At 40.3% G+C, this 16,562-nt stretch overlaps 1 protein-coding gene across 1 annotated transcript in view; it reads left to right on the top strand.

Annotated features, from left to right (window-relative positions):
• The window catches only part of KICS2 (KICSTOR subunit 2), a 33,712-nt gene that overhangs the window by 11,482 nt on the left and 5,668 nt on the right, over positions 1-16,562 (top strand). The window contains exon 2 of the mRNA XM_053716837.1: positions 8,597-8,885. Coding sequence (XP_053572812.1) covers positions 8,597-8,885 — 289 coding nt within the window. The remainder of the gene's footprint in view (positions 1-8,596; positions 8,886-16,562) is intronic.

Below are 16,562 nucleotides of genomic sequence, written 5' to 3'. Positions count from 1 at the left end.
CTTACAATGTAAAAAGCATATTTTATGTAAAGAAAGTGTGCTAAGGATGATTCTCAGTCTGAGGAGAATCAGGATATTCCGCCAAATTCTCCCCAAGCGTCACAACCTTTAACGCCCACCCAAGCGACGCCGGGTTCTTCAACCGCGTCTTATTCATTTACTTTGCAGGATATGGCTGCAGTTATGTCAACTACCCTTACAGAGGTATTATCTAAGTTGTCAGTGTTACAGGGCAAACGCAGCAGGACCGAAGTCAATGTGAATACTGAGTCCTCTGATGCTTTGTTAGCTATTTCCGATGTACCCTCACAGGGATCTGATTTGGGGGTCAGGGAACTTCTGTCTGAGGGGGAATTTTCCGACTCGGGAAGTGCCTTGCCTCAGACGGACTTGGACGTCATGTCCTTTGGATTTAAGCTTGATCACCTCCGTCTGTTACTTCGGGAGGTTTTAGCGACTCTGGATGATTGTGATTCTATTGTGGTACCACCAGAGAAATTGTGTAAGATGGACAAATACTTAGAGGTACCTACTTACACTGCTTTCCCGGTTCCTAAGAGAATTTTGGAGATTATTTAGAGGGAATGGGACAGACCGGGTATCCCGTTCTCACCGTCTCCTAATTTTAAAAAGATGTATCCCATAGCTGACACTGTAAGGGACTCTTGGCAGACAGTCCCTAAGGTGGAGGGAGCTATATCTACCCTAGCTAAGCGTACAACTATTCCTATTGAGGACAGTTGTGTTTTCATAGACCCTATGGATAAGAAATTTTAGGGTCTGCTAAAGAAACTGTTTATTCATCAGGGTTTCCTTTTACAACCGACGGCCTGCATTGTACCAGTTACCACTGCGGCGGCCACCTGGTTTGATGCATTAGAAGAGTCTCTTAAGACGGAGACTCCTTTAGAGGATATTTTAGAGGGAATTAAGGCTCTTAAGCTGGCTAATTCTTTTTTTAAGTGCCGCCTTTCAGATTGCCGGATTTGCCATTTTAGCGCATAGAGTGTTATGGTTAAAATCTTGGTCTGCTTATGTATCATCTAAGCCAAAGCTTTTGGTTTTCCTTTCAAAGGAAAAACCCTATTCGGGCCTGACTTGAAAGAAATAATTTCTGACATTACTGGAGGTAAGGGTCATCTCCTTCCTCAAGATAGAACTGCTAAACTGAGGGGGAAACAAAATAATTTTCGTTCCTTTCGGAACTTTAAAGGAGTCCCCTCTTCTTTCTTTTCTTCCGCCAAGCAGGAAGGGAATTTTACTCAGGCCAAGTCCGTAAGCAACTCAAAAAGCCCGCTACTGCTACCAAGACAGCATGAAGGGGCGGCCCCCGATCCGGGATCGGATCTAGTAGGGGGCAGACTTTCTTTCCTTACCCAGGCTTGGGTAAGAGATGTTCAGGATCCTTGGACACTGGAAATCGTGTCCCAAGGGTATCAACTGGAATTCAAAAGTTCTCCTCCAAGGGGGAGATTTTTTCTTTCAAGATTGTCTGTAGACCAGATAAAAAGAAAGGGGTTCTTACGTTGTGTAAAAGACCTCTCTACTATGGGAGTAATTAATCCCGTTCCCATACTGGAACAGGGGCAGGGGTTTTACTCAAATCTCTTCATGGTTCCCAAAAAAGAGGGCACGTTTCGTCCTATTTTAGATTTAAAAAGTCTAAACAAGTTTATCAGAGTTCCATCCTTCAAGATGGAGACCATTCAAACAATCCTGCCATTGATCCAGGAGGGTCCAATATATGACTACCGTGGACTTAAAGGATGCATATCTTCATATTCCTATCCACAAGGATCATCACCAGTTCCTAAGGTTTGCCTTTCTGGACAAACATTTTCAGTTTGTGGCCCTTCCCTTCGGGTTGGCCACGGCACCCAGGATCTTCACAAAGGTTCTAGGGTCACTTCTAGCGGTTCTCAGATTGCGGGACTTTGCTGTGGTGCCTTATCTGGATGATATTCTGATCCAGGTGTCGTCTTACCATCTGACAAAGTCTCATACAGACATGGTTCTGTCCTTTCTGAGGACTCAGGGGTGGAAGGTGAATCTAGAAAAGAGTTAATTAATTCCACAGACAAGGGTTCCCTTCTTGGGAACTCTAATAGATTCCATATCTATGAAGATTTTCCTGACGGAGGTCAGAAAGTTAAAGATTCTGAATACATGCCTAGCTCTTCAGTCCAATCCTCGGCCATCAGTGGCTCAGTGCATGGAGGTAATTGTATTGATGGTGGACATCATTCCGTTTGCTCGTTTTCATCTAAGACCACTACAACTGAGCATGCTCAGGCAGTGGAATGGAGATTATGCAATTTTGTCTCCTCAGATAGACCTGGATCAGGAGACAAGAGACTCTCTTCTTTGGTGGTTGTCGCAGGATCATCTGTCCCAAGGGATGTGCTTCCGCAGACCCTCATGGGTGACAGTGACAATGGACACCAGTCTACTAGGCTAGGGTACATTCTGGAATTCCCTGAAGACTCAGGGTGTGTGGACTCAGTTGGAGTCTCTCCTTCCAATCAATATTCTGGAATTAAGAGCAATATTCAATGCGCTTCAGGTGTGGTCTCAGTTGGCTTCAGCCAAATTCATCCTTTGCCAGTAGGACAACATCACGACTGTGGCTTACATCGGTCATCAGGGAGGATCAAGTAGTTCCTTAGCGATGACAGAAGTATCCAAGATAATTCGGTGGGCGGAAACTCACTCTTGTTATCTGTCAGCAATCTACATCCCAGGAGTGGACAACTGGGAAGCGGAATTTTTAAGCAGACAGACGGAATTGAATCTGATGGCGTCTCGTCAGAATTCCAAGCTCCCAAGATACGGATCCAGGTCAAGGGATCCTCAGGCCGAACTGATAGATGCTTTGGCAGTGCCTTGGTCTTTCAACCTAGTTTATGTGTTTCCACCGTTTACTCTCCTTCCCCGAGTGATTGCTCGGATCAAACAGGATAGGGCTTCAGTGATTCTAGTCGCGCCTGTGTGGCCTTGCAGGACTTGGTATGCCTATCTAGTGGGCATGTCCTCTCTGCCGCCGTGGAAGCTTCCATTGAGGCAGGACCTTCTCATTCAGGGACCCTTCAAACACCCAAATCTAGTTTCTCTGCAACTGAATGCTTGGAGATTGAACGCTTGATTTTATCTAAGCGGGGGTTCTCTGATTCGGTCATTGATACTTTGATTCAGGCACGTAAGCCTGTCGCTAGAAAGATCTACCATAAGATATGGCGTAAATATCTATGCTGGTGTGAATCCAAGGGTTATTCATGGAGTAGAGTTAGGATTCCCAGGATTCTGTCTTTTCTCCAAGAAGGATTGGAGAAAGGGTTATCAGCTAGTTCCTTAAAAGGACAAATATCTGCTTTGTCAATTTTACTACACAAATGTTTGGCAGATGTTCCAGATGTTCAGACTTTTTGTCAGGCTCTGACCAGAATCAAGCCTGTGTTTAGACAAATTGCTCCACCCTGGAGTTTGAATTTAGTTCTTAATGTTCTTCAAGGGGTTCCGTTTGAACCCATGCATTCCATAGATATTAAGTTATCTTGGAAATTTTTTTTTTTTTGGTTGCTATTTCTTCTGCTCACAGAGTGTCTGAGCTTTCAGCGTTATAATGTGATTCGCCTTATCTTATCTTCTATTCTGATAAGGTGGTTTTACGTACCAAACCTGGTTTCCTTCCTAAGGTTGTTTCTAATAAGAATATTAATCAGGAAATTGTTGTTCCTTCTTTATGTCCTAACCCTTCTTCTAAGAAGGAGCGTATGTTGCATAACTTGGACGTGGTCCGTGCCCTGAAGTTTTACTTGCAGGCAACTAAGGATTTCCGTAACTCATCTTCATTTTTCGTTGTTTTTTCTGGAAAGCGTAGGGGTCCGAAAGCTACAGCTACCTCTCTTTCTTTTTGGCTGAAGAGTATCATCCATCTGGCGTATGAGACTGCTGGACAGCAGCATCCTGAAAGAATTATGGCTCATTCTACCAGGGCTGTGGCTTCCTCATGGGCATTTAAAAACGATGCTTCTGTTGAACACATTTGCAAGGCTGCAACTTGGTTGTCTCTTCACACTTTTTTTCCAAATTTGATACTTTTGCTTCTTCTGAAGCTGTTTTTGGGAGACAGGTTCTTCAAGCAGTGGTGCCTTCCGTTTAGGTTCCTGTCTTGTCCCTCCCTTTCATCCGTGTCCTGTAGCTTTGGTATTGTATCCCACAAGTAAGGATGAAATCCGTGGACTCGTCATATCTTGTAAAAGGAAATTTATGCTTACCTGATAAATTTATTTCTTTTACGATATGACGAGTCCACGGCCCATCCTATCATTTCTAAGACAGGTATGTATTTTTATAAACTTCAGTCACCTCTGCACCTTTTGGCTTTTCCTTTCTCTTCCTAACTTCGGTCAAATGACTGGAGGTGGAGGGAAGGGAGGAGCTATATATACAGCTCTGCTGTGGTGCTCTTTGCTACTTCCTGCTAGCAGGAGGATAAATCCCACAAGTAAGGAATGAAATTCGTGCACTCGTCATATCGTAAAAGAAATAAATTTATCAGGTAAGCATACATTTCCTTTTTCATCATATTTTATAATTTACTCTAAAAAAAAATTATAAAATGAGGGAAAAAATGGAAAAAAACACTTTGTCTAACCTTGACACCCAAAATCTGTTACACATTTACAACCACCAAAAAAACACCCATGCTAAATAGTTTCTAAATTTTGTCCTGAGTTTAGAAATACCCAATATTTACATGTTCTTTGGTTTTTTTGCAAGTTATAGGGCAATAAATACAAGTAGCACTTTGCTATTTCAAAACCACTTTTTTTCAAAATTAGCCCTAGTTACATTGGGACACTGATATCTTTCAGGATCCCTGAATATCCCTTGACATGTATATTTTTTTTTTTTAGAAGACATCCCAAAGTATTGATCCAGGCCCATTTTGGTATATTTCATGCCACCATTTCCCCCGCCAAATGCGATCAAATTTAAAAAACAAAAACTTTACATTTTTTTTATACAATTTTAGGTTTCTCACTGAAATTGTTTACAAACAGCTTGTGCAATTATGGCACAAATGGTTGTAAATGCTTCTCTGGGATCCCCTTTGTTCAGAAATAGCAGACATATATGGCTTTGGCATTGCTTTTTGGTAATTAGAAGGCCGCTAAATGCTGCTGCGCATCACACATGTATTATGGCCAGCAGTGAAGGGGTTAATTAGGTAGCTTGTAGGGAGCTTGCAGGGTTAATTTTAGCTTTAGTGTAGAGATCAGCCTCACTCCTGACACATCACACCCCCTGATCCCTCCCAAACAGGTCTTCCCTCCCCCACCCCACAATTGTCCCTGCCATCTTAAGTACTGGCAGAAAGTCTGCCAGTACTAAAATAAAAGCGATATTCTATTTTTTTTAATTTTATTGTTAAGCATATTTACATATGCTGCTGTGTAGGAATACCCCCCCCAAACAGCTCTCTAACCCTCCTCCTCCTCTAGCTTATTGGGAGCCATCTTGGGGTACTGGCAGCTGTCTGCCAGTTACCCAGTTTACAATAAAATATATTTTTTTTGTATTTTTTTTTTTTTCTGTAGTGTAGCTTCCCCCCCAGATCCCTTAGATCATTTTTATTTTAAATTTATATCCCCCTCTGTCCCACTTTTCCTTTAACGTTTTTCTGTAGTGTAGCCGTTCCCACCCGCTCCCTCCCCGTGCACGTGCGCACGCCCCCGACTACCCCGCCCACTATCCTGCCCCCATCTGCTTCAGAGAAGGCATCGATACCCGCCTCCCACGTCGGCTCCCACCCTCCAACGATTACGGCCATCTATGGCCGATGCAAAGAGGGCCACAGAGTGGCTCTCTCTGCACCGGACTGCTAAAAAAGGTTATTGCAGGATGCCTCTAAATAGAGGCATCACTGCAATAACTGGAAAGCGTCTGTAAGCGATCAGGATCGCTTCCACCACTTTCCCAGACCGACGACGTGCAGGGTACGTCCTTGGTCGTTAAGGGTATTTTGTTTGGAGGACGTAGCCTGCATGTCGTCGGTCATTAAGGGGTTAATCGAATTTTTTAAAACCGGGCACTTGATCATGGAAATTTACATTCACTTTAACTCTTGTATGCTGGAGCACACTTCAGTTTCCTGTGGCATTTGTTTGAGTTGAAATGCATAAGCCACTTTGTTGCAGCTCACACTGTTAAAATTGTTAATGGATCATTTAAACCTTTATTAGTGGCCCATGGAGAAACTGTGGCAACAACCTATTCTAGGGAAGTGAATTCTAAGAAATTGTACAGCTCTCGATAAATGTCTGCTTTATTTGTAGCATTATAAGTGCTTCTCTTTGTACAACCTGCAGATTACATTTGGTGAAAACTGTATGAGAGAGAGATAAGGAAGGTTATCTTGTTGTTTTTTTTGCTTTATATTAAGACTTTGGCACACAAAACAGCTAAACATAAGAAGATGTAAAATGATTTATTAATTTGACAGTCATAAACTGATTATAAGGAGATACAAATCCATGCCATGAATATTTTGTGCAAGTGAAGGGAAGGACTACAGTAAATATGCAACTGGTCTACTTCTATCACACTGTCTCATACCGGTGTTACATTCACATTCATTCATCTCTTCCTTTTACTGTTTAGAAATATTTTACCCAAGTAAGAAAATGATTGTATTTTTTTTTTTTTTAATAAATAAATCCATAAAAATTGAACATCATAATGAATTGACAAATTATGCATCCTCTTGTCCAGCCCTCTCTTTTACATCATTTATTGCCTCCAATCAGAGAACATAAGAACAAAGAGGGATCCTCTTCAGCCTACTTGAACAATCATATTTATTCCTTTTCTGCTAAAACCATTATAGAAAGGAGTTACACACACAGAGCATTTCATGTTTGCAAGAGTCTCTGCATAGAAAATATTAGACCCTTTTCTTTTTGCAATTTATGCCCCTTGAAATAAAGACCAACATCATCTATGGCATTAAAGTCAAATTTGAACTTTCATGATTTAGATTAGATGTAAACTGAAAAGTCTTATAAAACTGTATTCTCTTTTATCAAATATACTTTGTTTTCTTGGTATCCTTTGTAGAAAATCAAACCTAAGTAGGCTTAGGAGAAAAGCAATGCACTACTGGAATCTAACTGTTAATTACTTGCTATGTACTGTACATATGAATTTTTTCATTGGATCACCAGATGTGCTAGATAGCTCCCAGTAGTGTTACTGCCCTGGAGCTCAACAAAGGATACCAAGAAAACAATGTAATTTCATAATATACATAAATTTAAAGGTTTTTTTAGAATTGCAAGCGTTGTCTGAATCATGAAAGTTTAGTTTTGACGTTACTGTCCCTTTAAGGAACGTGAGCAAGATTCAGCCTGATTTACCCGATTTCAAAACATCTGGGACCATTAAATTACTTTGTATGATATTGTCCATTGGCAAATGTACAGCTTTGTGACATGATTGAATGCAACATTCAGCTATAAGAGTACGTCTTTTTTTTTTTTTTCTTTTTCTTTTTCTATGGCAGGGCTCGACAAACCCAGGTGCCAGGGAGCCACCGACTCTTAAAAATAGGTGCCTCCACTTACCTCACAATCTATCTCCTTCTGCACCTAAAACTTAGCTTGGTGGGGCTGGATCCTTTATAGGTCTCACAGCTGTGAAATACAAAGCCAACTCTTATTGTATTCTAATGTATGTTTATAATATGTATATGCAGTTATCCAGGACCTTCTTAACAGTTTACCACCCAGCTGACCTTCTTAACAGTTTACCACCCAGCTGACCTTCTTAACAGTTTACCACCCAGCTGATTTTACTGGCCACCCGGCTAATATTAGCTAATATTACAAATGTTCAATGTTGATTGCACAAATTATCATTAAATAAATGTGTTAAATTATGCAATTAATTGGCATATTATGTTTTAATATTAGGAAATATTACATTGCCCCCACCCAGCTACCTTTATAATACCACCTGGCTGGCAAATGTTTTTGTGGAGAACACTGATATGTATGTATATACTATTTTATACACTACATATATATTTATTTTATATTGTGATGTTAAAATACAAATTATTTAAATTTATAAGGATGGCCAAAAGTTTCTGACTCCCAAATTTATGGGCAGGCTCATAGATTTTGAATAAATTTGTATGGAATCTATTTTTATTTTTTCTGTCTTAAAATATCCAATTCAGAAACATTGTTCATGCACTTTGATGGGTTTAATTAGGTGTTTTTTTGATTTTTAAACTTATAATTTTGTATCTGAATATCCATTAGAGTGGACTGATTATCAGCTGAGAAAAATGTTTTGTGCTTTAATGGTGTTTACCTAAAATATAAGAAGAACTTATGTTTTTGAGCTTTAGACTTTTTTTTTTTGAGACAGTTCAGATATGACATATAGTAAGAAAAAAATGCATAAAACATTCAGACAAAAGAATTAACAACTAATGTTTTTGAGTTTGTACACACTACTCAGTGCTTTTTTACCCTTGTCCTTTTATTTATTTTTTCATTTTACTGACTGCCAAATGTTCTACACTTAGGCGGACAATCGTTTTTCAGCAGGAAGGATTCTATCAGAACAAATTACACCTCATTATACAACGAACTCAAAAAGGTTGTAACCACAGGTAAAAACGCTGTTGGAGGGACTGCTCCTCATTTGGAAGAGCTGCTGTCCCATTTATCTGAGCAGCTCTGCTATTTTGTCCAAGCACGTATGGAAATTGCCGATTTCTATGAAAAAATGTACACTCTGAGCAGTCAGAAGTTCATCAATTCAGAGGAGCTAGTAAATATATTGGAGGCCATCTTAAAGAAGTACTGCTCAAGGTCAGTATTGTACAGAAGTTTATTGGTTGGCGTTTCTAATGTATACATTTATATATGCTAGAAACTAATTACACTATGTAATATCCATTTATTCTATCTGTGTGTGTGTGTGTGTATATATATATATATATATGTGTGTATGTATATATCTCAAAGCAAGCGGTATTGGGGTGCTGTGAAAAATATTCTTAAGTGCTATAGATCTAATGGTCTCTAGTTAAAGTGCAACTGCAGGGCTTTGTATAGTGCTGTACCCAACTTCACTATGCTAGGCTTGGAAATGTGGAAAAGGAAGAAATTGAGGGAAAGCGCTGTGCACCGTTAGATATACAGAGAACAAGTTTCTTAAACCTAGTATACAAATTTTGATACACAGTACTAAAAATTGTACAAGTCTTATACAGACATATGATGTAGTTGGGGGGATAGTAGTAAAACATGATGACAATGATAACAAAAACAATAAATATCAGCGCAATAAATACATAAAGTTTCTAGAGTAAAAGTCTAGATTCGTAATGTGAAGATTCAACTATGATATCCCCAAGTGATAGAGGTGTCTACTTACTAGACCTTACCCAAATCTTATGATATAAGTAAGTATGATCCAGGATAGCCTGAGTGTGGCCCAGCAAATGGTTCCTGCCGCCAGATCCGTAGAGAAGAGATTATATGCTGGCTTCAATGCTTCCTTTAGTATGGTATGGATCAGGATTTGGAAACTTCCCTCCAAACGTTGCTGGTATATATGGAGAAAAACAGAAACGCACAAATAGTGCAAAACTGTATGTTTTATTAGGGAAGCAGCCTCAACCTTCTACGAAATCCCCATACAATTATGCTCACATTTAAAATCCTCAACAATATGAGGTATTTTGAAGCCTTCCAAGTACAGTTGTCAAACAAAGACAGGCGAATTCAGATGTTCTCTGTACTGCAGAAAGGGTTCATAGTGTATTCCTGGTTGAGACTTATACTTTAAAAACAGTGTTCTATAACGTAGCCATTATAAAACAATATCACAAATAAAAAGTTCACAATATAAGGTGACTAAAACACTTTGTCACAAGTGTTATTTGAATTTGTTTTTATCTATATTGTGAACTTTTTATTTGTGATATTGTTTTATAATGGCTACGTTATAGAACACTGTTTTTAAAGTATAAGTCTCAACCGGGAATACACTATGAACCCTTTCTGCAGTACAGAGAACATCTGAATTCGCCTTTCTTTTTGTTTTACAACTGTACTCTGATTGCTTGAAAATACTCTCATATAGGATTTTAAATGTGAGCATAATTGTATGGGGAGTTCGTAGAAGGTTGAGCCTGTTTCTCTAATAAAACATAAAGTATTGCACTATGTGTGTTTCTGCTTTTCTCCATATATACCGGCAACGTTTGGAGGGAAGTTTCCGAATCTTGATCCATACAATACTAAAGGAAGCATTGAAGCCAGCATATTATCTTTTCTCTACGGATCTGGCGGCAGAAACAGTTTGCTGAGCCACACTCAGGCTATCCTGGATCACATTTGCCTCATAAGATTGGGGTAAGGTCTAGTAATTAAACACCTTTATCACTTGGGAATATCATAGTTATATCTTGGCATTTGAAATTTCCTAAACTGTATGGACTCTTACTCTAGAAACTTTATGTATTTATTGCGCTATTTATTGTTTTTGTTATCATTGTCATCACGTTTTACTACTATCCCCCAACTATAACATAATGTCTGTATAAGACTTGTACAATTTTTAGTACTGTGTATCAATTTGTATACTAGGTTTCAGAAACTTGTTCTCTGTATATCCAATGGTGCACAGCACTTTCTATCTATCTATCTATCTATCTATCTATATATATATCTCCTCTATCTTCGTCTTTATCCTCTATCTTCGTCTTTATCCTCTATCCTCGTCTTTATCCTCTATCCTCGTCTTTATCCTCTATCCTCGTCTTTATCCTCTATCCTCGTCTTTATCCTCTATCCTCGTCTTTATCCTCTATCCTCGTCTTTATCCTCTATCCTCGTCTTTATCCTCTAATCTCTATCGTAGTCTTTATAGCATGGCCTAGTACTCACGGTAACCTTTGAACCACCGGGGTGCACCTCAAAGAGATCCTGCATAATTCACAGATCCAACATATCGCAAAAAGGAAGGCACTCACCGAGTTTAATAAGGATAAAGTTTTTTCTCTTGTTAAGTGTATCCAGTCCACGGATCATCCATTACTTATGGAATATATTCTCCTTCCCAACAGGAAGCTGCAAGAGTCCACCCACAGCAAAGCTGCTATATAGCTCCTCCCCTAACTGCCATATTCAGTCATTCTCTTGCAAGCCTCAACATAGATAGGAGGTCGTGAGAGTCTGTGGTGCTTTCTACTTAGTTTATTCTTCAATCAAAAGTTTGTTATTTTTAAATGGCACCGGAGTGTGCTGTTTATCTCAGGCAGTATTTGGAAGAAGAATCTGCCTGCGTTTTTTCTATGATCTTAGCAGACGTAACTAAGATCCATTTGCTGTTCTCACACATTCTGAGGAGTGAGGTACTTCAGAGGGGGAATGGCGTGCAGGTTTTCCTGCAGATAAGGTATGTGCAGTAAAATATTTTTCTAGGAATGGAATTGACTAAGAAAATACTGCTGATACCGAAGTAATGTAAGTAAAGCCTTAAATGCAGCGATAGCGACTGGTATCAGGCTTATTAATAGAGATACATACTCTTGTAAAAATGTGTTTTAAAACGTTTGCTGGCATGTTTAATCGTTTTTTAACATATGTTTGGTGATAAAACTTATTGGGGCTTATTTTTCCACATGGCTGGCTTAAATTTTGCATAGAAACAGTTAACTGAAGCTTCCCACTGTTGGCTGTGGCAGTTTGTTGTGTCTGTTTTTAAAAACGTCTATGTCATTTTTTTTTTTTTTTTTTATCTGTTTTTTGCATTAAGGGGTTAATCATCCATTTGCAAGTGGGTGCAATGCTCTGTTACCTTATTACATGTACTGTAAAAATTTCGTTTGTTTTACTGCCTTTTTTTCACTGTTTTTCAAATTTTGACAAAATTTTTTTCTCTTAAAGGCACAGTAACGTTTTATATATTTGCTTGTTAACTTGATTTAAAGTGTTTTCCAAGCTTACTAGTCTCATTATTAGTCTGTTCTAACATGTCTGACATAGAGGAAGCTCTGTGTTCATTATGTTTTAAAGCCATGGTGGAACCCCATCTTAGAATGTGTACCAGATGTACTGATTTCATGTTAAACAATAAAGATCATTTTTTGTCTTTAAAAACATTATCACCAGAGGATTCTGTCGTGGGGGTAGTTATGCCGACTAACTCTCCCCACGTGTCAGACCTTTTGACTCCCGCTTTAGGGACTCACGCTCAAATGGCGCCAAGTACATCAAGGGCACCCATAGCGTTTCTTTTACCAGGGGATTCTGTCGAGGGGAAAGTTATGCCGACTAACTCTCCCCACGTGTCAGACCCTTCGACTCCCGCTTCAGGGACTCACGCTCAAATGGCGCCAAGTACATCAAGGGCGCCCATAGCGTTTATTTTACAAGACATGGCAAAGGTGGTGAATAATATTCTGGCAGCAGTATTAGTCAGACTACCTGAAATTAAAGGAAAGCAGTTAGCTCTGGGGGTAGATACAGAGCATACAGACGCTTTAAGAACCATGTATGATACTACCTCACAATATGCTTAGTCTGTGGGTGATTTTTTTTTTTTGACTCAGGGAAGATGATTTAACCTGATTCTGATATTTCTACATTTAAAATTTATGCTTGAGAACCTCCACTTGTTGCTCAGGGAGGCTTTGGCTGCTCTGAATGAATGTGTACAATCGCAGGGCCAGAGAAATTGTGTAGACTGGATAAATAATATGCAGTGCCGGTGTGTACTGATGTTTTTCCAATACCTAAAGAGGTTTACTAAAATTTTTTTAATAAGGAATGGGATAGACCAGGTGTGCCGTTCTCTTCCCCTCCTATTTTTTAGAAGAATGTTTTCTAATAGTTACCACCACACGGGACTTCTGGCAGACAGTTCCTAAGGTGGAGAGAAGAGTTTCTACTCTAGCTAAGCGTACCACTACCTCTGACGAGGACAGTTGTGCTTTTTAGATCCAATGGATAAAAAATGTTTATTCAACAGGGTTTTATCCTGCAGCCCCTTGCATACATTGCTTCTGTCACTGCTGCTGCGGCGTTCTGGGTTGAGTCTCTTGATGAGGCTTTACAGTTAAGCGACTCCATTGGATGAATATATTTGACAAGCTTATGCTAGCCAATTCCTTTGTTTTCTGATGCCTTGTTCATTTGACTAGACTAACGGCTAAGAATTCTGTTTTTTACTATACTGGCGCGCAGAGCGCTATGGCTTATATCATGGTCAGCTGTCGTGACTTTAATAAATAAGCTACTTAACTTCCCTTCAAGGGGCAGACCCTATTCGGGCCTGGTTTGAAGGAGATTATTGCTTATATCACTGGAGGAAAAGGTCATGCCCTTCCTCAGGATAGGTCTAAATCAAGGGAAAAAAAAAAAAAAAAAAGTCTAATTTTCGTACCTTTTAAAAACTTCAGGGCAGGTGTGGCATCCTCTTCCTCTAAGGCAAAACAAGAGGGAATTTTTGCTCAGTCCAAGGCGGTCTGGAGACAATCGGACCTGGAACAAAGATAAGCAGGCCAAGGAGCCTGCTGCTGCCTCTAAGGCAGCATGAAGGAACGGACCCCTATCCGATAACGGATCCTATAGGGGGCAGACTTTCATTCTTTGCCCAGGCGTGGGCAAGAGATGCCCAGGATCCCTAGGCATTGGAATTTATATCCCAGAGATATCTTCTGGATTTCAAAGATTCCCCCCCCAAAAAAGGGGAGATTTCGCCTTTCACAATTATCTGCAAACCAGATAAAGAAGGAGGCATTCTTACATTGTGTACGAGATCCATCCAGTTCCAAGAGAGGAACAGGGACAGAGTTTTTACTCAAATCTGTTTGTGGTTCCCAAGGAGAGGGAACCTTCAGACCTATTTTGGATCTAAAGATCTTAAACAAATTCCTCAGAATTCCGTCATTTAAGATGGAAACTATTCGTACCATCTTAACTATGATCCAGGAGAGTCAATAGAGGACTACAATGGATTTGAAGGATGCTTATCCTCACATTGTGATGCATAAAGATCACCATCGTTTTTCAGGTTTGCCTTTCTAGACAGGCATTACCAGTTTGTAGCTCTTTCCTTTGGGATATCTACAGCCCCAAGAATCTTTATGGAGGTTCTGGGGTCGCTTTGGCGGTCCTTAGACCGCGGGGCATAGAAGTGGCCCCTTATTTAGACGACATCCTGATACAGGCGTCAAACATCCAAATTGCCCAGTCTCATACGGACATAGTACTGGCATTTCTGAGATCACATGGGTGGAAAGTGAACAAGGAAAGAGTTCTCTATCCCCAATCTCAAGGGTTTCCCTCCTCGGGACTCTGATAGATTCTGTAGAAATGAAAATTTACCTGACGGAGTCCAGGTTGTCAAAGTTTCTAAATTTCTGCCGTGTTTTTTTTTTTTTCTTTTTCATCCCATCCGCGCCCTTCGGTGGCTCAGTACATGAATGAAATCGGCTTAATGGTAGCGGCAAGGGACATAGTACCGTTTGCACGTCTACATTTCAGACTGCTGCAACTATGCATGCTCAGTCAGAGGAACGGGGATTACACAGATTTGTCCCCCTGTTAAACCTGGACCAAGAGACCAGAGATTCTCTTCTCTGGTGACTATGTCGGGTCCATCTGTCCAAGGGTATGACCTTCCGCAGGTCAGATGGGACAATTGTTACAATAGATGCCAGCCTTTTAGGTTGGGATGCAGTCTGGAACTCCCTGAAGGCTCAGGGATAGTGGACTTAGGAGGAGACCCTCCTTCTAATAAATATTCTGGAACTGGGAGTGATATTCCATGCTCTTCAGACTTGGCCTCAGTTAGCAACTCTGAGGTACATCATACTCAGTCGGACAATATACACGACTGTGGCTTACATCAGCCATCAAGGGGGAACAGAAGTTCCCTAGCGATGTTAGAAGTCTTACAATAATTCACTGGACAGAGACTCACTCTTGTCTATCAGCTATCCATATCCCAGGTGTTGAGAACTGGGAGGTGGATTTTCTAAGTCGTCAGACTTTTCTTCCGGGGGAGTGGGATTTCCTCCGGAGGTCAAGACCAAGCAGGAGAGGGCTTTGGTGTTTTTGACAGCGCCTGCGTAGCCACGCAGGACCTGGTATGCAGATCTGGTGGACATGTCATCCTTTCCATCACGGTCTCTGCTTCTGAGACAGGTCCCTCTACCTCAGGGTCCTTTCAACCATCTAAATAGAATCAATCTGAGATGGACTGCCTGGAGACTGAACGCTTGATGTTATCAAAGCATGGCTTCTCCGAGTCAGTCATTGATACCTTAATACAGACATGAAAGCCTGTCTCTAGGAAAATTGAACATAGATATGGTGTAAATATCTGATTGTTATGAATCCAAGGGTTACTCATGGAGTAAAGTCTGGATTCCCAGGATATTATCTTTTCTCCAAGATGTTTTTGAGAAAAGGGTTGTCTGCTAATTCCTTAAAAGGGGACAGATTTTTACTCTGTCTATTTTTTTGCACAAGCGTCTGGCAGGTATTCTAGACGTTCAGGCATTTGGTCAGGCTTTGGTTAGATCCAAGCCTGTGTTTAAAACTGTTGCTCCGCCATGGAGCTTAAACCTGATTCTTAAGGTTCTTCAAGAAGTTCCGTTTGAACCTTTTTTGTTCCATAGATATCAATCTTTATCTTTGAAAGTTCCTTTTGGGTAGCTAACTCCTCGACTCGTAGAGTCTCCAAGTTATCTGTGTTACAATGTGATTCTCCTTATCTGGTCCTTCGTACGGATAAGGTAGTCCTGCGTACCAACCTGGGTTTTTTCCTAAGGTGGTATCTAACAAGTACATCACTCAAGAGATAGTTGTTCCATGCTTGTATCCTAATCCTTCCTCAAAGAAGGAACGCCTATTACACAATATTGGACGTGGTTTGTGCTTTAAAGTTTTACTTACAAGCTACTACAGTTTTCATCAAACGTTCACCTTGTTTGTTGTCTATTCTGGACAGAGGAGAGGTCAAAAGACTTCAGCAGCCTCTCTGTCTTTTTGGTTAAAAAGCATAATTCATTTAGCTTATGAGACTGCTGGACAGCAGCCTCCTGAAGGGATTACAGCTCATTCTACTAGAGCTGTGGTTTTCACTTGGGCCTTTTTTAAATGTGGCTTCTGTTGAACAGATTTACAAGACGGAGTCTTGGTCTGCGCTTCATACTTTTCAAATTTAACAAATTTGATACCTTGCTTCTTCGGAGGCTATTTTTGGGAGAAAGGGTTTTTTACAGGCAGTGGTAACTTCCGTTTAAGTACCTGCCTTGTCCCTCCCATCATCCGTGTACTTTAGCTTTGGTATTGGTATTCCATAAGTAATGGATGATCCGTGGACTGGATACACTTAACAAGAGAAAACATAATTTATGCTTACCTGATAAATTTATTTCTCTTGTAGTGTATCCAGTCCACGGCCCGCCCTGTCACTTTAAGGCAGGTAATTTTTTCATTTGAACTACAGTCACCACTGCACCCTAT

The sequence above is a fragment of the Bombina bombina genome, chromosome 6 (assembly GCF_027579735.1).
Source record: "Bombina bombina isolate aBomBom1 chromosome 6, aBomBom1.pri, whole genome shotgun sequence".
In the NCBI taxonomy this organism is placed as follows: domain Eukaryota; kingdom Metazoa; phylum Chordata; class Amphibia; order Anura; family Bombinatoridae; genus Bombina; species Bombina bombina.
Note: the sequence above shows the minus strand (reverse complement) of the source record. Positions and strands in the feature narration are given on the sequence as shown.